The 27214-nt window shown below is 38.8% G+C and overlaps 1 protein-coding gene across 1 annotated transcript in view; it reads left to right on the top strand.

The window, feature by feature from the left end:
• Nucleotides 1-27214, top strand: part of LOC124712396 (xanthine dehydrogenase-like) — a 67710-nt gene that overhangs the window by 17348 nt on the left and 23148 nt on the right. The window contains exon 2 of the mRNA XM_047242693.1: nt 1993-2183. Coding sequence (XP_047098649.1) covers nt 1993-2183 — 191 coding nt within the window. The remainder of the gene's footprint in view (nt 1-1992; nt 2184-27214) is intronic.

Genomic DNA, 27214 nt, shown 5'->3' with positions numbered 1-27214 from the left:
CCCTTAAATAATAGCTTGTTGGGTAAAAATACTTGGAGTATTCCCCTGCTATGAATCTCCAACATGCAACTTGCATTTGACATAATGAAAGAGTGCCCTCTGTTTGTCACCATTATGCAATACCCAACACCTTTGGCACAAAAGCCCATAATGGCATATACCCATGAAATATCATTTGGGGCAGTTTTGCAACAAACTGTAAATGAGCAACAACTGCTACTATGTATCTTCTCATGAAAACTTATTGATGATAGTAACTGTGGTCAGCTTACAACCAAGAACTTCTGGCCTTGTTAGAAGCTTTCTTGCAGTCATGTGATCTATGGGTAGTATCTTTAAATATAATCAAAACAACCAGAGTCTCAGGTTAGAATACATGCACTGCTGAACTTTTTATAACAAATCAACAGAAATGGTGACCGGAGACTTCTGCACAAGAAGCTACCATCATTCTGCCAATGGGCTTGTCAAAGATGATGGAAGTTTGGTCAGAGGTTCAGGATGCTCCTTGCTCTTGGGGTGGGAATCATCCAGAAAAAGTGGAAGAATCATCAATGATCAATGGCAACACGATACAAAAGCATCCATTGGCAAAGATATCATGTTAGTGCCCCATTCAGATCTCCAGGAGGGGACTGTCAAAGAGGAGGTGACCATGAGAAAAACATGGAATAACCCATGATTGGATAACATTTTATGAGTCAGATCATGGAATGTCAGAAGTCTGAACATAGTAGGAAAGCTAAAAAATATGAGAAGGGAAAGGCAAAGGCTCAATCTTGATATAAAGGGTGCCATTGAAGTGAAAAGGGTAGATGACAAGGATTGAAGGTAATGATAAAACAGTGAGTAGGATTCATTAGGGACTGCTGTGACACTTTCAGTTATGATGAGGAAGTGTGTTTATTCAATTTTGTACCCATTTGTTAAAATTTAATGTCAGTAACTGTTAGAAACAGGAAAGTTGGGCAGAGAGTGAGCTACTGTGAACAGTTCTGTGACCGCCCTGTTCTCATCAGATTCATCAGGAAAGTAATAATGTAAATCAAATCCCTACTTCTTTTTAGGTTGGAGTGGAAGAAGATGGAACCATAACATACTTGGATGGAAACACATACCACAACTGTGGGGATTCTCTTAATGATCATCCTGTAATTTTTATGCTTGCTAACCTACCAAACTGCTATGACATAAGTACATGCAAAGTGACAGCCAGTGTTGTCTTCACAGACTTGCCAAGCAACACTTGGTGTAGATCTCCAGGTTAGTAAGACACTTTTCATTCATTATTCATTAACCTTGCTGCTTCCTTTTCTTTCCTTTATTGATATACAAGTCAGAAGAAGACCATTATTTTGCCTATAAATCATCATAACCAAAGGCGATCAAGTTAAATTAATAGAAAAACAAGTGCTAAAATAAAGGATATGCAATTTAAGAATTATAGTGAACTCAGGAAGGGTAACAAATATACGAAATCGACTGAGATTTTTATGAGAAAATTTATAAGTTCCACTGCCATATGCCAAACAGTCATATTGATATAGAAAAATTAAGTGCCTTACATTAATATTTCAAAATTTTCTATGGTTTAGTGACCTATTCCAAATTTTTATTCCATATACTTGCTTTAAAAATGTTGAACAATAATATCTCAAATGTTATCAGCTTTTAAATAAGTAGGACACTAAAATGTGATAACGAGACAATGAATTATACTTGTGTATATGAACTGACTATCTGAAAAACTCAGCTTCAAAATATTAAATGTAGTTTACAAGTTACAGACATAAGAAGTAAACAGAACAGCTTATGAATAAATTATAAAGTGAGGATGAAGTTTTTGTATTAGTTTCCATTTTTCCACACAAAAAATTTATCATTTTAACTATAGGTGAACTGTTACCATTGTCATATGTTTGGGCTCCATAATGGAAAAATCTCAATTTTCTAGAGTTTTAAATATTTACATTATATATTTCCGTTTCTTAGGTACTACTGAAGGTATTGCATTCATTGAAAACATTATGGAACATATTGCAAAAGAACTTGGAAAAGATCCTGTTGAGGTGAAGTTAAAGAACCTGGCCAAAAATGAAGAAAGAATTGCTGATATTGTCTCTTACTGGAAGACTAAATCAGATTATTCTAATAGAGTAGTTGCTGTTCAAGACTTTAACAAGGTACCATACATTAAAAGCTGTTAACTGTTTTTGTCTTATATGAAATTTAACTAAAAACTTGAATACACAGTAGTAGTGTTCCACAATAGCATTTATTTGGTAGTTCATTATGAATCAACTTTCAGCTTCCTAGGCCACAGTCAGAGAACTTAATATTAAACAGTTATCCACACAACATCAGTGAGAACTCATAGCTGTACAAAGATTGTTGTACAAATATAGGTATGTGACATTTTACAACTACAACATTTAAAAAAAAAAAAAAAAAAAAAAAAAAAAAAGAAAAACACAAGCATACTGTAGTACCTATGGTTTCTCTCGACAAATAAGTCTTATATTATCAGTATAGCATACTCAAATACAGAACCAGATTAAGCAAGTGTGAGGCCCACAGCAAATTCTGACAAAAGGCCCTTGGTTTGTTTAGTTAATATGGTTTAGGATATAAAATAAAACAAGATTGTTACAAATAAACTTTTATTGATTTAATTTCAGCAGATTTAGAAATAATATAGGCTACATCAATCTCTTTGGGCAATTCATATTCAATGTTCATAATACTGAGGTCATTTAGATGTTCCTGCCACATCATATTTCTTAATTCATTTTTAATGCACCTTAATGTTGAAAAAGAATGTTCTCCCCTGCAGTTGGTGATCTTTAAAGATAAGTAAATGCATAAGACTATTTCTCCATTTGGAAAACACAATCCTAACAAATTTTCCATTAAATATGTGCAAATTTGTAATGCCAAACCTTCGTTCTTTTTTCTGTCAATGGCAGCAGCGATATCCATTTTCAGCAGCTCAGCAAATTGCACCAGTTCATTGCCTAGTAACTCTTGTAAATCATCTGGGTAAGCATTCACGATATTAGTCCTTTTCAAGATCTCTCCTGCTGTAAGATATTTAAAGTCCCATAATATTCCAAAAGCATTAGTCAGGTGGTGGTATTTTTCCAAATGTTTAGCTATTGCAGCCAGTACATTGTCAGTTATCACAATAAACACCTGAAATTCAAAATATTGTCCAGGTGTTTGATTTTCTACAACTTCACTGAGCGTAGTTGATCCTCTAAAATGGCGGTACTTTGTATTTCACTTGTGTCTTCTTGACGTTTGTTCCTGATATTCTTCACAGCTAGTCAGGGATTGGCTTTTGCCTCAATTTCTGAAAATGTGAACCTCAGCACTTGGATATATTCATGTAAGGATTTATAAAGTGCATACCGGGTACTCAGATCTCGATCAGACAACTGCAGCGAAGTGCTAGTCGCTTGCAGGTGTTCTAGGATTCTGTTCCATGTGACACACATTATTACTGTTTCATCTTACCCATTTTACTTGTTTGATCATGTGAAAACCAAATAAAAGTGCCTTTGTAGCATTAGCTCTGGCCATTCACCTAGTGTCCTATAATCTTTTCAAAATTGGAGTTTTAGCACTATCATTTTTTAGTGCTTTCAAAAGAAGGCAGAAGCAGAAAAGAAATGTACAGAGACTTTCAAGGAAACCTGAGAAAATTGATGCTTCTGTACAACATTCTGCAGCACAATTGGCAAACAAATTTAGCGAATGTGAGAAACAGGGAACATATTCAGCGTACTCATTTATATCTTTAATTCGTGCTTCTAAGCTGGTGTACCTGCTGCTCATGTTACTGGCATTGTCACAGCTTTGCCCATGAAAATCTCTGATATTAATGCCATTCTCTGTTAAAAAAAGGTAGTAAGCTTTGTGGAAGCTGTCCAGCAATATAACCTTCTGGATGATCAGACATCACACACTATCAGAGTCAGATGATAGACACAAGATATATTAGGAGCAGAATCCATTGAAACTGAATAGTATTTGAATCTCTTAATTTCACAAATAATATGATTCAGTATGGCTGATGCAATAGATGGATAAATTCCTCACACATTGTTTTTGACAAATATGACATATGTTCCTTTCTTTTATTTGCATGAATACGTATTTATTGGGTCAGAAAAACATCAAATTTGGCTAGTAATTCTAATAACCCTAAATAATTTCCATTGTGGGGGGAAACTACAATTTCATCACTACTTCGAAATGCTAGCCCTTGCTCATCTAAAAAGCTTATAACCACAACAGTTCATTTTAAGAGTGTTCGCCAGTATATTTGTTTGCTCTCAGTTTGGCTTACAAGTTGAGAATCGACACGTGCATCCTTGTTTTTTAGAACTAACAAGGAAATTATCACTTTTCTATGTAAACTACTTTCTTCATGTCGCTTCAGCAAAATATTTGCATTCTTCCAGTCATCTCATCTGTCTTTTGTAAACTGTGGTGAGCCAATAGAATCTATCACTTTGCAAACAAAACAGAGCTGTTGCCCTCTGCTTCCTGAGTAGCACAACCAATCTCTCATGTAAGTTTTATTTGTTAGTTAATGTTTATGTGTGGAAAATGACTATCTACAGGATCTTGGCTTATTTTCCTTCTCATATATTTTCACTGAAGACAAAAAACTACTGTTCATATGCTGAACTTTGCTACTTCCTTTCATAATCCAATCACTATCAAAGTTGTTTGGTCACTCCCCAATATCGTTAGAATACATTTTACTTTCACATTGTGTTCAACTAATGCAAGATGCAGTAACATCAGAAGCCTGTAACATTTTTCTGACTTCCTTTGTCCTGAAGATGAGGTCACTGGGCTGATGGGACTTCCTATGCTTTTCAATTCAGTTTGGCTTGGAGACAATATGGCTGAACTGGGAAGACTTACCATCTGTTCAATAGCTCTATCACTTGTGGAAAGTGTAACTACATCAGAAAAAGTTCCATATTCTGATGAATCTTCTGTTGTATAGCTATCATCCTTACAATCAACTACACCTTTCATATTTTGTACTTCATTTCCTGTATATTTGGCAAAATCATTCTGAACATTAAAAAACACTCAGAAAGTTTTTGTGTTTTAGGTATAACAGTGTGTGTCTTTCTCTCCTTTTCAGCTCTTTCTTTATGCTTTGCACTTCCAGAAGCAAAGTGGCGTTCAGTATCTCTCTGTCTGCTGCTCATGGTGGTTAGCTCGATCTATGTAGAAGGGAAAACAAGTTACAACATAAAATTCAACAATATTGTTTAATCAGACTGTCTAATGCTTAAGTATCATAAATAATTTACATCTATTTTCTATTGAAGCAAGTGCCAACTGATTGCACAAATGCTAAGCTAAACATATGAGAGTTTTTCACTGACATAGCTTCTGCAAATGAGACATGCCATGTAAGCAGAAGCGAGAGTCTGCTCACTAGCACTATATGAGAGCGAGACAAAACTGACAGTTGCCTTCAAAGAGTTTAGATTACTACAACTTCCTACCTATCGAGACCTACTGAATCTCTGCCCATAAATAGTATACAGGAAGAAGAAGGAGAAAAGTTGTACCCATCAATATTAACTCAGGCATATGTTTAAATTATTCATAATTGGCACTATCAACAAAACATCATCCACTTGGCTTCATGTTTTCTATTTAATAAGGGAAGCACACTGGTAAAGTGTTGGTTCCCACAAATGACCTAGCTTGAGAATGTGGGCCATGCAGTATGCAGTTAAGACCTGACTATACTCGTGTACACTGGTTGTTCATCACTCGCTCCGTCACACTGCAGCCATTTTAAACCTAAGTGCAAAGTACATACATAACCTCAACTTACTGGCTACCTATGAGCTACAGTGCGACAGTTCCTATATTTGGAAGGAAAGACAGTAAAATTTAAATGGCTAAATGTAAAATAGCAAGAGGTAGTTAAGACATGACTGACTAAAAGCATTATTTTCCAGCTGTTTCACATGCAAATGCAAGCATGTGGTATGTTCTTTACATTCTTATTTATACGTTTCAGTTTTGTTGCAAATATCATAGACAAGTTTCCAAATGAAGATGCAAAAAATGGACTGATGTTCGATGCTTCATTACAACCTCCAATGGTAGTAAGGTCAATGGACAGTAAAATGAGGAAGTAAATGATAATTAAGACTGTTCCAAAGATTAAAAATTGTCAGTAATAGCTTGAAATGATAGCAAAGGAGTATATGAAACAGTCTGTCCCTTTCTGGAAGATTAAAAAGAAGAGAATCTTTCAGGGCCATTAATAAGATTTTTTAAATATTAAAAGAAAAATGATCTATGGGTTAACAGTGAATAGGGTAGAAAGTGATGTACACATGTTTTCAAAGGTCAACATAATCGATCTACATAAATTTAATATTGCATGCTACAATAACGTGATGGTATGCAACTTTAATATATTGAGCAATGGGACATTATAGCCACAATACAATCTGTTACATGGGTGGACATATCCAATTAGTGTTCTATTGTGGGGCGAAAGGTAATCCATCTTACTAAAACAAAACAACTAGGTATCATTACGAAACAGTCATATTTACTGTGTGTAAAGAATTTCTCAATGACACTCTAGCTACTATGCCTATGTGAGTTTTCGACAGACAGGCTACGTATAAGCACATTTTCATTTTAGAAATCACATATGGTCATCCTCCTATCAAATAGGGATGAAAGATGACAGACTCGTGCAGTCTGTGCACCAGTAATACTATAAAAAGCAACATAACATGCCAACAGTATCTGCTGATCAACACTTAATGTTGCCTCTGCTTCTACTTTTAAAAGAAGCAATGTGCATACTAGGGGCACGAGATGAGCAGAGTTTCTTTTATAGGGATCATATTTTAGAAGACTGGTCATTTTATAGACAAGGAATACTGACGGATGTTGTGAGAAAATGTGTTTTCTAAAATAATACAAGATTGAAGTAAATTAGTTTTCATTCCATAATAGTTTTCAGGTCACAAAACCTTGTCAGTGTATGAAGAACATGTAACTAAAGAGTCTGCCATTTTTGGAATGGTGATAAAAGCATGTGAAAGAAGGTTGCCCACTGGTTTAGAGTAGTCAGAAGTCTGGCTTTCTCCAGATTTGTCTTTGCATTAGCCGCATCCAAGGCTATACATTGCAGGGCGGGACTGTCTGTGATATACCTTGACTTATTTCTGTTGTCGGAAAAATTAAAATGATTGAAAACAACAGATCAAGAAACACTCTTTGCTAAAAATTTACCAAATGGTTACAATTGTGTACATAGTTTCGTTCAATGGACATTAAAAAAGCCAATACCACACACAATAAACCACTCTCCTGCACATATATTTTTTCTGCCTCTACCCATGACATATGGTTTTGAGACTGTTCACTTGCTTTACTAGTCTGTAACTGATGCCAGAGACATCTCTGCTTCATACATTTTTATACTGTGACTAGCTTTTACCCATGACTTTGTCTGTGCATAAAAGATGCCAGTGTAGGAGGCTCACAAAGCTTTACTTTACTGCTGCCACATTTGATTTTTTGCAGCAAGCAACAATGTCCTATGCTGTGTAACAGCACATGCTTTTTTTGACAAAACTGCGATAACTTTGATTCTACCCAGTGTGTCAAAATGAAAGCTGTATCACATTTTAAGTAAGACCTGCAAAAACACAACTGAAAATTGTATCCAGTTCCATACATTAGTTTTGTGTAGTGTGCATACAGGCACACACAAAAATTCTGAAAATACTTTTTTTTCTTTGCTTTGATAGTTGTTATAAAAAACAACCTCACATTCAGTTTTCTTAAATATCTCCTGTGTACAGACATCTTCAAGTTATGATTTTATTATATGTGTACATTCACAATACAGTGGAAGCCACTGAGCATATCATTCAGAGTACTGGCTTATATGCAGCAAAGCTACATCCAATATTGAATGATTTTTGCTGCCAATGTTATGCATAGCTTGGTGAACATCACTCCAGATAACCATGCTTTGAAAAATTGTTAGAGGTACCATTAAGAAATGCTTCCTTTGAATTGTAAAGCTGGTAATATTAATGTGAAGTAGGCCTACAGATTGAAGAGCTACACCATTCTTCAACACAACAGGTTTTTATATTGAAAATTATTAACCTGTTATTAAAATAATTGTTTAATCAATTATCAGTGTTTGTGCTCCATGCTTTACCATTAATAGGATATAGTGGAGTGGGGTACTGCAAAGTGATATTGTTTAAAATGTACGTGACAAATGGTCAAAGCTGCACAGTATCAGATGAAGTTTGCATAATTTACACATACAAGAGTGGCTGGAACCTCTGTAAAAGATCATTTCTGATGAAAAATGTAGAACCTGTCCCTTGAACCCATAGTTCCAATTTTTTAATTGTTGGTTAACCTTGACAGACTTTCTTCTAATGCTGGGCATAGAATAGAACTCAGAAATTTCCCAAAAATAAAGCTCATTCATCCAGGTGCTTTTATTTTCATTGTAGTATAGTTTGCTGTTATGAGAAAAAGGATGAAACTCCAGGCTTTTCAGTAACATATAACCATTATCTTGCAAGCAGAGGTTTGATAGGATGTCTAAAACTTAGTAAAAATAATAACTGTTATCCATAAAGTGTAGCATTAGGGGCTGACATGCAACCCTTCTCTGATTACCTTACTGACAACATTTAGTGATAAGTGCATTTTTAGAGGTGTTACTACTAATGTTCCACTATGAATGACTATTGAGAACAGAACAATACAAAAATACTTAAAAACACTTATCTCTTGTATCATTGCCTACAGAATGTTCTGCTAACATATTCATCTTATTGATGGTCCATTTTCTGTTCATTTTCACGGATTAAAATGTGTATATTCCATTTTCAAGCAATGGAGAGTCTTGTACGGATAACAACAATGTGGAGAGGATAGATTTCTAACCATCACATAGAGGAAGCATTGAGTTGTAGACAATATGGTGATAAGGCTGATAAAATAATTAAGTATTTGGAAAAATTCCTGAAATGCATAATATACAAACATATCGAAAAACAAAGATGATGTGACTTACCAAAGGAAAGCACTGGCATGTCGATAGACACACAAACATACACACAAAATTCAAGCTTTCGCAACAAACTGTTGCCTCATCAGGAAAGAGGGAAGGAGAGGGAAAGACGAAAGGATGTGGGTTTTACGGGAGAGGGTAAGGAGTCATTCCAATCCCGGGAGCAGAAAGACTTACCTTAGGGGGAAAAAGGGCGGGTATACGCTCACACACACACATCCATCCACACATATGCAGACACAAGCTTAAATATGTCTGCCTGGATCCGCAAACGTGTGGATGGACATGCGTGTGTGTGCGAGCGCACACCCGTCCTTCCTCCCCCCAAGGCAAGTCCCTCCGCTCACGGGACCGGAACGACTCCCCAAAATTTTTTTGGTTATGGTTTGGAAGTGGGTTACGTATTATTGAGTATACATAGGCGGGATAAAATTGTATAGCAGATTACGGTAAAAAGGAGAAGGTGAATACAAAGTGAAACTGCTGGCAAAAACAGAAAGAGAAAATAAGACGACAGAAAAGATTTCGAAATGCAACAGTGACGATAACAAACGTAATTGTTGGGTTCAAATTAATGATATCAATATAATAGAGGGAAACATTCCATGCGGGAAAAATATATTCAAAAACAAAGATGATGTGACTTACCATACGATTGCGCTGGCAGGTCGATAGAAACACAAACAGACACATACATACACACAAAATTCAAGCTTTCACAACAAACTGTTGCCTCATCAGGAAAGAGGGAAGGAGAGGGAAAGACGAAAGGAAGTGGGTTTTAAGGGAGAAGGCAAGGAGTCATTCCAATCCCGGGAGCAGAAAGACTTACCTTAGGGGGAAAAAAGGATGGGTATACACTCGCACACTCACACATATCCAGCCACACATATACAGACACAAGCAGACATATTTAAAGACAAAGAGTTTGGGCAGAGATGTCAGTCGAGGAGGAAGTGCAGAGGCAAAGATGATGTTGAATGACAGGTGAGGTATGAGTGGCGGCAACTTGAAATTAGCGGAGATTGAGGCCTGGTGGGTAACGGGAAGAGAGGATATATTGAAGAGCAAGTTCCCATCTCCGGAGTTCAGATTGGTTGGTGTTGGTGGGAAGTATCCAAATAATCCGGACGGTGTAAGACTGTGCCAAGATGTGCTGGCCGTGCACTAAGGCATGTTTAGCCACAGGGTGATCCTCATTACCAACAAACACTGTCTGCCTGTGTCCATTCATGCGAATGGACAGTTTGTTGCTGGTCATTCCCACATAGAATACATCACAGTGTAGGCAGGTCAGTTGGTAAATCACATGGGTACTTTCACATGTGGCTCTGCCTTTGATCGTGTACACCTTCCGGGTTACAGGACTGGAGTAGGTGGTGGTGGGAGGGTGCATGGGACCGGTTTTACACTGGGGGCGGTTACAAGGATAGGAGCCAGAGGGTAGGGAAGGTGGTTTGGGAATTTCATAGGGATGAACTAACAGGTTATGAAGGTTAGGTGGCCGGCGGAAAGACACTCTTGGTGGAGTGGGGGGGATTTCATGAAGGATGGATCTCATTTCAGGGCAGGATTTCAGGAAGTCGTATCCCTGCTGGAGAGCCACTTTCAGAGTCTGGTCCAGTCCCAGAAAGTATCCTATCACAAGTGGGGCACTTTTGTGGTTCTTCTGTGGGGGATTCTGGGTTTGAGGGGATGAGGAAGTGGCTCTGGTTATTTGCTTCTGTACCAAGTCGGGAGGGTAGTTGCGGGATGCGAAAGCTGTTGTCAGGTTGTTGGTGTAATGGTTCAGGGATTCCGGACTGGAGCAGATTCGTTTGCCACGAAGACCTAGGCTGTAGGGAAGGGACTGTTTGATGTGGAATGGGTGGCAGCTGTCATAATAGAGGTACTGTTGCTTGTTGGTGGGTTTGATGTGGACGGACGTGTGAATCTGGCCATTGGACAGGTGGAGGTCAACATCAAGGAAAGTGGCATGGGATTTGGAGTAGGACCAGGTGAATCTGATGGAACCAAAGGAGTTGAGGTTGGAGAGGAAATTCTGGAGTTCTTCTTCACTGTGAGTCCAGATCATGAAGATGTCATCAATAAATCTGTACCAAACTTTGGGTTGGCAGGCCTGGGTAAGCAAAAAGGCTTCCTCTAAGCGACCCATGAATAGGTTGGCATACGAGGGGGCCATCCTGGTACCCATGGCTGTTCCCTTTAGTTGTTGGTATGTCTGGCCTTCAAAAGTGAAGAAGTTGCGGGTCATGATGAAGCTGGCTAAGGTGATGAGGAAAGAGGTTTTAGGTAGGGTGGCAGGTGATCGGCGTGAAAGGAAATGCTCCATCGCAGCGAGGCCCTTGACATGCGGAATATTTGTGTATAAGGAAGTGGCATCAATGGTTACAAGGATGGTTTCCGGGGGTAACACATTGGGTAAGGATTCCAGGCGTTCGAGAAAGTGGTTGGTGCCTTTGATGAAGGATGGGAGACTGCATGTAAAGGGTTGAAGGTGTTGATCTACGTAGGCAGAGATACGTTCTGTGAGGGCTTGGTAACCAGCTACAATGGGGCGGGCGGGATGATTGGGTTTGTGGATTTTAGGAAGAAGGTAGAAGGTAGGGGTGCGGGGTGTCGGTGGGGTCAGGAGGTTGATGGAGTCAGGTGAAAGGTTTTGCAGGGGGCCTAAGGTTCTGAGGATTCCTTGAAGCTTCGCCTGGACATCGGGAATGGGGTTACCTTGGCAAACTTTGTATGTGGTGTTGTCTGAAAGCTGACACAGTCCCTCAGCCACATACTCCCGACGATCAAGTACCATGGTTGTGGAACCCTTGTCCGCCGGAAGAATGATGATGGATCAGTCAGCCTTCAGATCACGGATAGCCTGGGCTTCAGGAGTGGCGATGTTGGGAGTAGGATTAAGGTTTTTTAAGAAGGATTGAGATGCAAGGCTGGAAGTCAGAAATTTCTGGAAGGTTTGGAGAGGGTGATTTTGAGGAAGAGGATGTGGGTCCCACTGTGACGGAGGATGGAACTGTTCCAGGCAGGGTTAAATTTGGATGGTGTCTTGGGGAGTTGGATCATTAGGAGTAGGATTAGGATCATTTTTCTTCGTGGCAAAGTGATATTTCCAGCAGAGAGTACGAGTGTAGGACAGTAAATCTTTGATGAGGGTTGTTTGGTTGAATCTGGGAGTGGGGCTGAAGGTGAGGCCTTTGGATAGGACAGAGGTTTTGGATTGGGAGAGAGGTTTGGAGGAAAGGTTAACTACTGAATTAGGATGTTGTGGTTCCAGATTGTGTTGATTGGAATTTTGAGGTTTTGGAGGGAGTGGAGCTGGAAGTGGGAGATTGAATAGATGGGAGAGACTGGGTTTGTGTGCAATGAGAGGAGGTTGAGGTTTGCTGGAAAGGTTGTGAAGGGTGAGTGAGTTGCCTTTCTGGAGGTGGGAAACCAGGAGATTGGATAGTTTTTTGAGGTGGAGGGTGGTATGCTGTTCTAATTTACGGTTGGCCTGTAGGAGGATGCTCTGAACAGCTGGTGTGGATGTGCGACAGGTAAGATTAAGGACTTTTATTAAGGATAGGAGTTGACGGGTGTGTTCATTAGCTGAGTTGATGTGTAGGTGAAGGATTAGGTGGGTGAGGGCAATGGATTGTTCAGTTTGGAACTGGTATAGGGACTGATGGAAAGAAGGGTTGCAGCCAGAGATGGGAACTTTAAGTGTGAGGCCTTTGGGGGTAATGCCAAATGTCAGACAAGCCTGAGAAAATAGAATATGGGAGCGTAATCTGGCTAGGGCGAAGGCATGTTTGCGGATGTAATGTAAATAAAACTTAATGGGGTCGTTGTGGGGGTGTTGTGAGGGTGACATGGTATTAGAAGGTGGAAAGTGTAACATGAGGAAATGAAAATGAAAATAAAAATATATGGGGAGGGATAAAGGTGGACTGGAAAGTAACTGGAGCTCTGGTGTGAAAAAAGGCGAAAAGGTGTTGGTTACAGCTGGGCTATGTTGGACTTGGGTTGGTAGACAATGATGTGCACAAAGGTTAGGTGGTTGTGTTGCCGCCAAAACACGTTAGAGGACGGAGAAATTCGGGAAAATTTCGAAAAAACTGCGTGTAATATTTTAAAAGAAGTGGTTTTGTGGTGGCAGATTATGAAAATGAGGCTAACAATTGTCTGACGAAGAAATAATGACGTTAAAACCTGTGGGAAGCGGCTAAAAATTATCAGTGATGTGGGAAAAACGGAAATGGAAATAAAGCGAAAGTTATTAGAACTAGCCGAAATGGTTGTTTAAAAGGTGAAAGGAACTGTTTGTGAACTAGAAATGGTGGATTTTATAGCGGCGATAGTGTTGAAAGCGGCAAAAAAATTTTTTTGGTTATGGTTTGGAAGTGGGTTTACGTATTATTGAGTATACATAGGCGGGATAAAATTGTATAGCAGATTACGGTAAAAAGGAGAAGGTGAATACAAAGTGAAACTGCTGGCAAAAACAGAAAGAGATAATAAGAAGACAGAAAAGATTTTGAAATGCAACAGTGACAATAACAAACGTAATTGTTGGGTTCAAATTAATGATATCAATATAATAGAGGGAAACATTCCACGCGGGAAAAATATATTCAAAAACAAAGATGATGTGACTTACCATACGAAAGCGCTGGCAGGTCGATAGAAACACAAACAGACACATACATACACACAAAATTCAAGCTTTTGCAACAAACTGTTGCCTCATCAGGAAAGAGGGAAGGAGAGGCAAAACGAAAGGAAGTGGGTTTTAAGGGAAAGGGTAAGGAATCATTCCAATCCCGGGAGCGGAAAGACTTACCTTAGGGGGAAAAAAGGACGAGTATACACTCGCACACACACACATATCCAGCCACACATATACAGACACAAGCAGACATATTTAAAGACAGAGTTTGGGCAGAGATGTCAGTCGAGGCGGAAGTGCAGAAGCAAAGATGATGTTGAATGACAGGTGAGGTATGAGTGGCGGCAACTTGAAATTAGCGGAGATTGAGGCCTGGTGGGTAACGGGAAGAGAGGATATATTGAAGAGCAAGTTCCCATCTCCGGAGTTCAGATAGGTTGGTGTTGGTGGGAAGTATCCACAAACCTGGACGGTGTAAGACTGTGCCAAGATGTGCTGGCCGTGCACCAAGGCATGTTTAGCCACAGGGTGATCCTCATTACCAACAGACACTGTCTGCCTGTGTCCATTCATGCGAATAGACAGTTTGTTGCTGGTCATTCCCACATAAAATGCATCACAGTGTAGGCAGGTCAGTTGGTAAATCACGTGGGTGCTTACACATGTGGCTCTGCCTTTGATCGTGTACACCTTCTGGGTTACAGGACTGGAGTAGGTGGTGGTGGGAGGGTGCATGGGACAGGTTTTACACTGGGGGCGGTTACAAGGATAGGAGCCAGAGGGTAGGGAAGGTGGTTTGGGGATTTCATAGGGATGAACTAACAGGTTACGAAGGTTAGGTGGATGGCGGAAAGACACTCTTGGTGGAGTGGGGAGGATTTCATGAAGGATGGATCTCATGCACGGCCAGCACATCTTGGCACAGTGTTACACCGTCCGGGTTATCTGGATACTTCCCACCAACACCAACCTACCGAACTCCGGAGATGGGAACTTGCTCTTCAATATATCCTCTCTTCCCGTTACCTACCAGGCCTCAATCTCCGCTAATTTCAAGTTGCCGCCACTCATACCTCACCTGTCATTCATCATCTTTTCCTCTGCACTTCCGCCTCGACTGACATCTCTGCCCAAACTCTTTGTCTTTAAATATGTCTGATTGTGTCTGTATATGTGTGGATGGATATGTGTGTGTGTTTGAGTGTATACCCGTCCTTTTTTCCTCCTAAGGTAAGTCTTTCCGCTCCCGGGATTGAAATGACTCCTTACCCTCTCCCTTAAAACCCACTTCCTTTCGTCGTTCCCTCTCCTTCCCTCTTTCCTGATGAGGCAACAGTTTGTTGTGAAAGCTTGAATTTTGTGTGTATGTATGTGTCTGTTTGACGTATTTGAAGACAAACTCTTTGTCTTTAAATATGTCTGCTTGTGTCTGTATATGTGTGGATGGATATGTGTGTGTGTGTGCGAGTGTATACCCGTCCTTTTTTCCTTTTTTCCCCCCTAAGGTAAGTCTTTCTGCTCCCGGGATTGGAATGACTCCTTACCCTCTCCCTTAAAACCCACATCCTTTCATCTTTCCCTCTCCTTCCCTCTTTCCTGATGAGGCAACAGTTTGTTGCGAAAGCTTGAATTTTGTGTGTATGTTTGTGTGTCTGTCGACCTGCCAACACTTTCATTTGGTAAGTCACAGCATCTTTGTTTTTTATATATATATATATATATATATATATATATATATATATATATATATATATATATATATATATATATATATATCTGTGTGTGTGTGTGTGTGTGTGTGTGTGAGTTACTACACACTACGTTTTACATGTCAGAAATTCTTTTGTGGAATAAAAGGAGCTGTGGGAAGAAGCTTTTCTCTTTGTTTTCAAATGTTACATCACTGCCTATCAGACAATTCATACAACCGGGTAATTCATTAAGAATTTTCAGAATGAGATTTTCACTCTGCAGCAGAGTGTGCATTGATATGAAACTTCCTGGCAAATTAAAACCATGTGCTGGACCGAGACTCGAACTCAGGACCTTTGCATTTCACGGGCAAGTGCTCTATCATCTGAGCTACCCAAGCACAGCACACGACCTGTGCTCACAGCTTCAGTTCTGCCAGTACCTTGTCTCTTACCTTCCAAACTTCACAGAAGCTCTTCTGCAAACCATGCACAACTAGCACTCCTGGAAGAAAGAATATCACAGAAACATGGCTTAGCCACAGCCTGGGGGATGTTTCCGAAATGAGATTCTCACACTGCAGTGGAGTGTGCACTGATATGAAAATTCTTGGCAAATTAAAACTGTGTGATGGACCGAGACTCAAACTCGGGACCTTTGCTTAAAAAACATTAAGCTGAATAATGCAGTTATTCATGTACTGATTTTATGTTAGCTAATGTTTCTGAACTTCTACTAATTGACTTGTTTATTCTGGAATTTCTGTTTCTAAAAGTTAGTTATTCAATTTTGTAATTGCTTTTGCATTTTCTGTTTTGGAGCCTAATTGGTCATCACTCATTATCATTTCAATTCTTAAAAGGTCACTGTTGGCTTTTATAGCTGAGTCCATGTTTAATAATTTGAAATTGACCATGCCATTGTTGGTTTTCAGTTCTCCTGTGTTAGCCAAAAGTACTCCCCCAGTTCCAGTTTCTTATCAGTTTACAAATCATCTAGGTTTTCATTCACATTGGATTGACTTGTACATGAGACTCCCCCCTGCCCCAACTACCTGTTACACTTCCTTGTTAATAGTCATTGTTAACATAATCACACTGCTTGGAGTACCAAAAAAGAAGAAAAATATAAATTTAAGCTTACTGTTTATCTTGAGGATTCCTGCACCACATTATTTGGCATTCTTTTGTCCTTTCTGATCACTATTTTTGGATTTAATTCCTCTTGGTGATGATATTGTCCAAACAGTTCCAAATGCTGTATCTTATACTCTTTTTGCTGTGGGATTTCTTTCAATTTATAATAGATCATATTATTTGGAAAAGTAAAAGAGATTAATATCTTGCTCACAAAAAAATCATTCCAAACAAAGCCTACAGGTCTAAACAACTCAGTTTTGCAACCCAACTGGAGCTAAAGATGATTAACTGTCACAAACTACATATCTGTCTAAAGAAACAGACATAGAAATGGTGTGTTCACTTTACAGGAAGTAGTCTACGTATCAAAAATGCCCAAAGTTGTTTGTTGATCAAGTAAATAGTTAAAAAGTCATACTCATCTTAATCATCTTGATGTTATTGTAATTGTCATTGCTCATTGTCCTGTAACAAAATGGGGTATGATCTTGGTGTTAAAGGCTTTCTGACCAAAATCCACATCCCTATAACCAATTTCTCTGCAGTCTTCAAACAATTCTGATAATAACTCCTATTCACATTTGCAAAAATATGTCTGACTGGATTTTTAAATGAAACATCCTTTAAATATCACTTCCTTATATATCAAATGATAAAATTCAGAAGAAAACTTAAGTATTTCACTTTTTTTACATCTTCATAACTGCAGAAAATGTGTTACGTTGTTGTGATGAGGATAAGTCTCAAACTTGCCTTCGAATGCCCATCCACTAGCAACACTTGAAACAAATTTCTTTACAACTACTCTACAAATCAACTTCAGAGATATAAAAGCAATACAATGATATCATGTTCCAACAAGTCACAAACTTTCATTAATATCAACACATTTGAACTGATATAACATATATGTAAAAAATAACGAGCATATTTTGTAAAATACAGTTTGATAGGTCATTTGTAAATATAATTTTTGTAATGGGTTGTTTCTGTAGTTTGTTTTTCCCTAGAATAAGTTTAGTTTCGGACATCTAGTTCTGAAAGCAAGACAGTTTACATGAGATAATCAATGTTCTCAGATAAAAGGTGAAAATATGAAGGAATGAATACTCAAAAAATTTAATGGAAATAGTGTAAAAATAAGTTTTAAATATAGGTCCATAAGTACCAAAATCGATGTGTAAACACACACAGGAAAAACATGTTTTGTTAATGCTAAAGAAAATATTGCAAGGATAAGTATTGTATCAGAATGTTCATTACACACACAGGTGTGAACAGGTGTTACCAAAGTACATGTTTGATTTAAGTATAATCTTTCATCTGTAACTTGACTAATCCTGTTTTAATTTAACATAGAAACCAAAATCTCCAGTCTTTGCTATAAATTTTTAAAGTGCACTTTTTAAATAAGATGACTAAAATTTTGTGTACCTATAAGCAATCTTCTGCAAATAATATAAAGTATTTTATAGGAATGTTCAATACTAAACAGTTACAAATTTCTTGTAAAACACCCAGATTATTTACATTTATTTTAACTTAAAAGAGTAATGAAATAACAAACTTTAACTATAACATGTCTTACCCTCATTGTCCAGTCACATTAATCTTACCACATTTCAAAAGCCTGAATAACCACATTTTGCACTACACATCACTGCAAGAGATGAAGGAAAAGTGTGAGTGAGATTCTGGAGGATAGTGCAAGGATGTTGAGTCTTGCTGACTGCAGTGCTGTGGTCAGCTGCCCTAGGTGTCTCAGCTGAGGATCTATGGCACGAGCAACCAGATTGAGGTGACCCCACAGATTCTTGACTGGGTCTAAATCCAGGGAATTTGGTGGCTGGGGAGCATGTTATGCTCATCCTGGTGTTGTCTGAGCCAAGCACATACACTACACACTGTGTCCATTACCTTGTTGGGTGTTGCCATCATTCCAAAGAAAAACAAACTGCTTGTAGAGGTGGATGTAGTCCAGAAGGAAAATTACATATTTCTGTTGATTCATTCAGTGTGCCTTTCATAATACTGAGATTCCCAGAGAATGCCAAGAAAACACTCCCCTTTTGGCTATTGTTAGTGACTATTTGTTTTCAGGTGTTTCACAGCGTACAAGAAAATGATCATCTGTCTGATGGAATATAAAATGTGATTAACCTGAAAAGGTAACCTATCATCATGCAGTGGAATTCCAGTTGTGGTACTGACATGCAGACTACAATCTATGTCACCAGTGAGGAGCAGTCAGCATGGGTACATGAGACAGGCAACTTCTGTAAAGGCACATACACAGCAATGTTTGCTGAAGGTCATTGACGATACACTGTTGGTAACCCCTTGGTTCATCTGGGCAGTCAGCTGCTCAATAGTTGCACATCTATTTTCCCATACACATCTCCACAACTGTCATTCACCCCAGTCATCTATGACCCATGTTGCACTACAGATGCCTTCCTACAGGTTTTGGATAGTGCCATTTTGCCATGCATGGCATACTTCAACCACAGTTGCATCTGAACAGTTTACGAACATAGCCATTTCCCAAATTTTTCCACCAGTGACCTGAAAGCCAATAGTCATTCCCTTGTGGACATTAGACAAAGTGCTCAATTTACACATTATGAGAATGACTGCACTCTTTCCAGCATCCTCCCAATATGCTATATGTACCCTCCACTGCTTATGTTGCCACCGGCTGTCTGTGAGTGGTTATTGCATGTTGACATCGAACATAAGTGATGGTCACATTAATGTGACTGGACTGTATATGTGGTATATACTGTATATTAATAATATAAAGTGATTACTTGTGTAGAATGTGATGTAATTTACATACGGTAAAACTTGAATTTGGTAAAAAGTGTCACAAAATACACTCCTGGAAATGGAAAAAAGAACACATTGACACCGGTGTGTCAGACCCACCATACTTGCTCCGGACACTGCGAGAGGGCTGTACAAGCAATGATCACACGCACGGCACAGCGGACACACCAGGAACCGCGGTGTTGGCCGTCGAATGGCGCTAGCTGCGCAGCATTTGTGCACCGCCGCCGTCAGTGTCAGCCAGTTTGCCGTGGCATACGGAGCTCCATCGCAGTCTTTAACACTGGTAGCATGCCGCGACAGCGTGAACGTGAACCGTATGTGCAGTTGACGGACTTTGAGCGAGGGCGTATAGTGGGCATGCGGGAGGCCGGGTGGACGTACCGCCGAATTGCTCAACACGTGGGGCATGAGGTCTCCACAGTACATCGATGTTGTCGCCAGTGGTCGGTGGAAGGTGCACATGCCCGTCGACCTGGGACCGGACCGCAGCGACGCACGGATGCACGCCAAGACGTAGGATCCTACGCAGTGCCGTAGGGGACCGCACCGCCACTTCCCAGCAAATTAGGGACACTGTTGCTCCTGGGGTATCGGCGAGGACCATTCACAACCGTCTCCATGAAGCTGGGCTACGGTCCCGCACACCATTAGGCCGTCTTCCGCTCACGCCCCAACATCGTGCAGCCCGCCTCCAGTGGTGTCGCGACAGGCGTGAATGGAGGGACGAATGGAGACGTGTCGTCTTCAGCGATGAGAGTCGCTTCTGCCTTGGTGCCAATGATGGTCGTATGCGTGTTTGGCGCCGTGCAGGTGAGCGCCACAATCAGGACTGCATACGACCGAGGCACACAGGGCCAACACCCGGCATCATGGTGTGGGGAGCAATCTCCTACACTGGCCGTACACCACTGGTGATTGTCGAGGGGACACTGAATAGTGCACGGTACATCCAAACCATCATCGAACCCATCGTTCTACCATTCCTAGACCGGCAAGGGAACTTGCTGTTCCAACAGGACAATGCACGTCCGCATGTATCCCGTGCCACCCAACGTGCTCTAGAAGGTGTAAGTCAACTACCCTGGCCAGCAAGATCTCCGGATCTGTCCCCCATTGAGCATGTTTGGGACTGGATGAAGTGTCGTCTCACGCAGTCTGCACGTCCAGCACGAACGCTGGTCCAACTGAGGCACCAGGTGGAAATGGCATGGCAAGCCATTCCACAGGACTACATCCAGCATCTCTACGATCGTCTCCATGGGAGAATAGCAGCCTGCATTGCTGCGAAAGGTGGATATACACTGTACTAGTGCCGAAATTGTGCATGCTCTGTTGCCTGTTTCTATGTGCCTGTGGTTCTGTCAGTGTGATCATGTGATGTATCTGACCCCAGGAATGTGTCAATAAAGTTTCCCCTTCCTGGGGCAATGAATTCACGGTGTTCTTATTTCAATTTCCAGGAGTGTACATAACTAAATTAATTGAAAAGTAAAAGTGAACTGTGATATTGGACACTTCATAAATAATAATTTATGCTATCCTAAGTGCATCTCAGGATGAAAGGTCTTTGGACAGTTCTGTTCCCATCTTAGGCTTTCTAAGTTTCAAAGAAATCACCAGAAGGATGTTATATGTGTAGGCAGCATCCATTTACTGTCCTGTTTGGCAGGGTAAGATACTCAAATATTGATTGATACCTCTTAGGCTCACATTAGAAGATTTGCTATCTGGCTTCCGGAATACAATGCGACAGCCAATGATCCATTTAAAATCTTTCATAAACAAAATGTTAGGGCAAAGCTACAATAATTCTACAGTCCATATTGTTTTTTACCAGCTTTAGGATGAGTATTAGATCTTCCATCCAAATGTGTATAATGCAGTTGTAGTGCGATTGTTACCCGTACAAATATAACCTGAGTAACTGCACCTCCATATAATTTGGCAGATAAGTGGTTGATGGAAGTAGGCTTCTGTCAGTGATGTATTCTACACCAGATTTGTAGTTGAGATACATTCATTACACTCAGATGTTGAAAGAATCACTGTTTATGTCCAATTTGAGTCTCATCTACTTAATTTATTCACAGGTAATTGGCTAGCCACATATTACACTCAGTTGGTGATCTATAATGTAATTGTTTGACTATGGTAACCTAACATCAGATTGACGCAATGGTCCATGTGTGGCAAGCAAAAAATTAACACAGTCTTAAATCACTGTCCTTGAAGTTTAACAGTAATAGCAGTACAAAAAACAATGTGTACAGTAAGTATTTATTGGAAGTAACACAGTTCATTGTCTGACCCTATTGACACAATAAACATTATTGAAGATTAACACAGTTAATAAAATTAACTACAAGTTCACAGTAATCATTAAAACACTCACTCAGTCATGGAACTTACTCCAAGACACAAAATTTCGATTAACTGCTGAACACTCTCTGACCTGTAAACTGTACTAAATGATCTGCAGTACATTGCCCTGCATTTTTGGACATAGATCTTTGTCATTTCATAATCTTCTGAAGTCTGACTTAAAATGGTTCCCAAGACCACTCTTTTATATAAGCTGACAATAATTACCACTAAAGTTTGCTATTGTCATTGATGATTTTTCATAGCTTACACTTAAATATTAAATTCCTAACTAACTGAGTTGTTGAGGGATATCTGTTTGACGAAGGGCTTTCAAATAAAACAGTAATTTCTACTGAATTATGCTGGCTTCTTTGCCTATACATGAGATTTTTTTCAGAAACATTGTTCTAACTATGTGTGTTAATTATTCCAGAATCAAATGAGTGCAAATGCTCTAAGATATTTTATCATTGGCTGGAGGGATTACCATTTATTTACATAGGTTTGTGATCTACTTTATCAGGAAGATAGTAATTGAATGTAAGTTTACATACAAACAATGATAGCAAACTATTAGATTGCTAGTATTTTGTAATTAGCACAGTTTCCAGGCAAACTAGTCACAGTAATAGATTCTAAAAAACAAGTAATGTAACAGACAATATTGTTTCAGATATGCTCTGATTCAGTATTTGAAATCCTTAGGGACTCGGCACATTCCATATAAATTATCATTTCAAAAATAATCACAAAATAAAAAGAAATAAAAATTTTAGGGGGAAGAAAAATATAACAGATGGAAGGAATTTAACTGATTTATCACATGGTCTACACACTCCTGGGCACTGTCACAGCATTTTTAACACATCTCCAACAAGCTGTACAGTATTCTGCTAGACTCACTGAATGCCCATTTTTGTCATTTTTCTGTCTCTGCTTGAGGGATTAAGATAGAGATTTGACATAAGGAGAGATCACAAATCTAAACAGTGAAGTGAGGAACAAAGAATAAAGAAAATTATGTAAATGGCTAGTATCAGTGGACTTGGTTAGCAAAGAATAAGTAGTAACACCAGTTTCTACAGGCTGAGGGTACATGGGTAGTAAAATGTTAATACATACCAGAAAGTGAGTCTTCACCTCAAAGGTCATGCAATAGTTGTAGAAGTAACAGTTTGCCAAATAATTTTCAATGGAGTACTGTGTAAAAGCAATCTGTGATGGCTGTCAGTGTATGTTCAATGAAATATTCCAACAGGCACCCACATGCATGTGTCAGTACTGTACTGTTATAAAAAGCTAACACAGATTGAATACTGACCTCATATACAATATGGTGTGTACGTCTTTGACAGAGATTTGACAGAAAGCTCTTATGTCACTTTTCTCTCCTTTCAAAATTTCCTGATTGTTTCAATCTTAACTGATTGTCTTTTGCCTGGTTCTATCTGCTGTTTCTCTTTGATACTGTTCATTTCCTGCATTGATGTACTACATGTGACATTTTCTTTCTCTTTTCATTTTGGAATTCATTTCCTGTTCATTTACTATTGCTCAAATTTTGACTAACTGCTCAATCCTTTTGTTGAATTGCATGGCTGTTCTTTTGCCACATTTGTGTCCTAAAATGCTTAAAAATTATGTTTCATGTGTTGCAGTTTCTTAATTTTCCATTCCACATATGAAGAATTTCTTCTCTGTTAATTAATTTTTAAGCAAGAAGGAAGTTTCAAATAATACTTAAATCCAAGATAAGCTCTTCTGGTTCTCATTGATCTTCATCGGAAATACGGCCTGTTGAAAATGTGGCTCACTGAAAACAAGTGTCTAGGCAGTATGAACAGGTTCCGTTATGTTTGACACTGTGGGCACTGCATCATTACATTTTTTCATCAGAACTTTGAATTTCATCACCTCATATTTCAGTAAAATGGTTGTAGTGATTCGAGAATTTCTGTGTAAATGCTAGAACGACTCAGCCTTCTGCGGTCTTGAACTCACGATATTCTAGATATGAGTGCAGCTTGATAACATCCTACCTACTGTGTGTCACATGTTTGTGTGTGCAGGTTTAAAATCATCTGCGGGAAGGAAGTAGACGCGACGATCAAACGGCACCAAGTACCTGTTGGGCAATCATAGATGTGTTAGTGAGTGTGCGTAGAAGAACTGTGGAACCTATATGTAGCTTCATGCTTATAGTGTCACTAACTATTGTTATGTGAAATGAACAGTTGAAAAAGTACTCACATAGACTCTTGACTCAGTCTTGGTAGAGGCAAGACTTTTTTCTATCTCCTTTTCTGAAAGTCATGGTGTCTAAGCAGACTTTCTTTTGAATGTAAATCAGTTTGTTTCTAACATACAACTGTATGGTTGACTTACTGATGTTACATATTATCTTGAAACTGAAAATTTTTATTGTGCTTGAAAGTCAAATACATCATTGATTGATGAAATTTAAAGTTTGTATGGCTACTTATTTCACAAGTAGAAAGAGGCTTGAAAATTCCTGTACCTAGCATTACTTGGCGGAGAAGGACTGAAGAGAGTTTCCAGCAGCCAGCTGTCCAGTAAAGAAGAGAGGCTGCAGACACCAAGTAAAGAAGTGGAATGTGGTTTGGGGAAATAAATCAGTATAACCCAGACCCACTCTCACAATTTAAGTCAACAAAACGTTAAGTGCTACAAATCCAGTTGTCATTCTGAAACAATCCCTTCCTTTGAGCATAACAATTTTGTATCACCTTTATGTCAGCCACTTCACAACAACTCATGCCATAACTCAGCAACTAACTCACTCTGTCACACAAACTGACAAGTGCAAAGATACAAAAATTCTCAGTTCAGTGATCTTGTGACACAATGAACTTTTACAGCTAAGATTTCTATATATAATTAAATCCTTGTCTTACAAACATTCTCAGAATAAATTGTACAAACAGAAAGATTGACAATAATTTTAAAATATAATTGCAATTTAAAATTAAAATTGAAACAATCATAATCTCAATATTATATGTTATTTCAGTTTAACAAAAATCTCAGAATGAACTATGACATTGGATTTACAATTCTGATTCTGTTGGGTCATGTTAGGAATTTAATGTGAGTGTCTTGTTCTGTAACACATGTCAGAGACAGGAGCACTGACTATTTTTGTCACACACTGTACACTGCAATGCCTCTCTTGGCCTAGAGTTCTGAAATACATTGTCTTTCTCAGCTTCCATTCTGATATTATAAGAAAACATTTTATACTTATGTGTTTGTGTATCATATGCTGCTGACAGTTTACTTTTAATTGGATCCTTAATCTATATTTGTGTTGTAACATAACTATGGCACTTTCTTAGAGCTATAATGAAAAATTTATGGTTTAATTAATGCCACAGTTTACTATATTTGTATTTCAATTGCAGAATAACCACTGGAGGAAAAGAGGGATTTCAGTTTTCCCTATGAGATATAGATTTGATTATTTGAGTAATTTTTATGCAATTGTATCAGTTTATGCTCATGATGGAACAATCTCAGTTGCACATGGAGGAATTGAATGTGGGCAAGGAATAAATACTAAGCTAATTAAACTACACTATTTTATTCTGTGATACAGTGTTAAACTTGTCACTAATTGAAAGTCAGTAATTCCAAAGCACTGTAACTATCAAACTACTTTCACAATGGCTCCAAAGTATGACTGTTGGGCTGGAAAATATACACTGTTAGCATTTCATACATAGCCTCTAGGTGTATCCTAGCAACTTCTCCATATAATCACCACTAAATAAAACAAAAGAATACCAGTCATAGTGAATAAGTCATAACTCATATTGAAACTCTACACAAGTTTCTGCAGAAACAAATGTTATTTATGGCCTTCAATTAAACCTTGTGAGGTCTGCCTCATATGCTATTCACCACTATCCAGCCAGCTAATGGCTGTGACACTCTGTATGAGGCTCCTTTCTAATGAACATGTGTACCCTTACTAGACTGTAACACTCTCCTACAAACTGGGAAATTTCCAAAGTGGAATTCCATTAGAATGCACTTTTGAATTCTTGTAGGCTTTCTGTATCTAAAAAGTAACTTTGCTGATAAAATAGGATTACTAACTCCAGATTCCCAAAATGTTAATCACAATAATATTCAAAAGTCATTCAATGATAATAATAATAATAACAAACATGTTTTAAGCTGGGTCACCTGATGGTTGTTCTCCGGTGAGTAAAGTTTTTCGAATCCGGCGCAAAACTGACAGTTAATTGCAATGTTCTCACCCTCTTAATGATGATGGAACACACAAATTGCGTCGCGATTCAATACATTGTCCTCCAATTGACTTGTCTCCAAAGGTCTATTGAATCTATTACATGAGTGGAATACAAAACTTTTTAACAAAATCCCTCACAAGTCTTATGCAGTTACACCAGTGCTAGACAAGCTTCTCAATTCCATGCAAAAATAATTTTTGCGGACATTTGTATAAGCAGTTATGCACTGCTGCCTGGACTTCCTCATCATTAGCAAACCTTGAGCCACAAAGAGCTTCTTCCAGTAGCTTAAAAATATAATAATGTGAAGTTTTTAGATCCAGGGAATACACAGGCCTGGGGCAAGCACACAAACTTCAGGTCTCCCTCCACAAATCCATGCACTTTTCTTTCATTTCTGATGTCAAATGATTTGGAACCCACATTGTGCATACTTTCTTGACATCAGTATGTAATGAACAGTATGGTGGGATAATCCAACACAAATGCTCATAATTTCTGGAATAACACACACAATAATATATTTGTTTTCCCATATCATCAACACTTGCAATGTTGTTCTCTGTGACCCCACAGTCAGAGCATCCTGGGCCTGATGAATCATTGACACTTGTTACACCCTGTCTGAACTTATCTGCCCCTCATACACTTGTGTTTGACTCAACTTCCACTACATTACACTGTCATCTGATGAAGAGTTTTGTTGTAGTCAACCATTTAGATAACAGAAATCTAATGACACTCCATTGCTCCACATTGGTGCAAACACTCAATGGTGCCGCCATATTCTTTAACAGGTTCCCTGCATATTTTTCACAAGGCATAAATGCCAGCACCAACTGGTAATAGTTCTAAGACAATGAAAAAAAGCCCATTTTGTCAAAGTTTTTTAATTTTTATAGAACATTTCCAGTTATTTATTGAGAGGACCTTGTAAAACCTATTCACCAGAGGACAATTTGTTGCTACAAACACCTATGAAGTTTGCCACTCAGTTCTTGACTGCACAAGCTCTTCAAAACTTTACGAAAATGTTTAAACACTTCACTCTTTTGGCCAGTCAGCCTCAGGGACAGAGTGCTAGCAGTCCCATTGGTCACTTCCTACTCCACTTAATAGCACCCCTCTCCAAAGTATG

The sequence above is a fragment of the Schistocerca piceifrons genome, chromosome 8 (assembly GCF_021461385.2).
Source record: "Schistocerca piceifrons isolate TAMUIC-IGC-003096 chromosome 8, iqSchPice1.1, whole genome shotgun sequence".
Lineage (NCBI taxonomy): Eukaryota > Metazoa > Arthropoda > Insecta > Orthoptera > Acrididae > Schistocerca > Schistocerca piceifrons.
The sequence above is the reverse complement of the archived record's forward strand: the minus strand, read 5'-3'. Positions and strand labels throughout refer to the sequence as shown.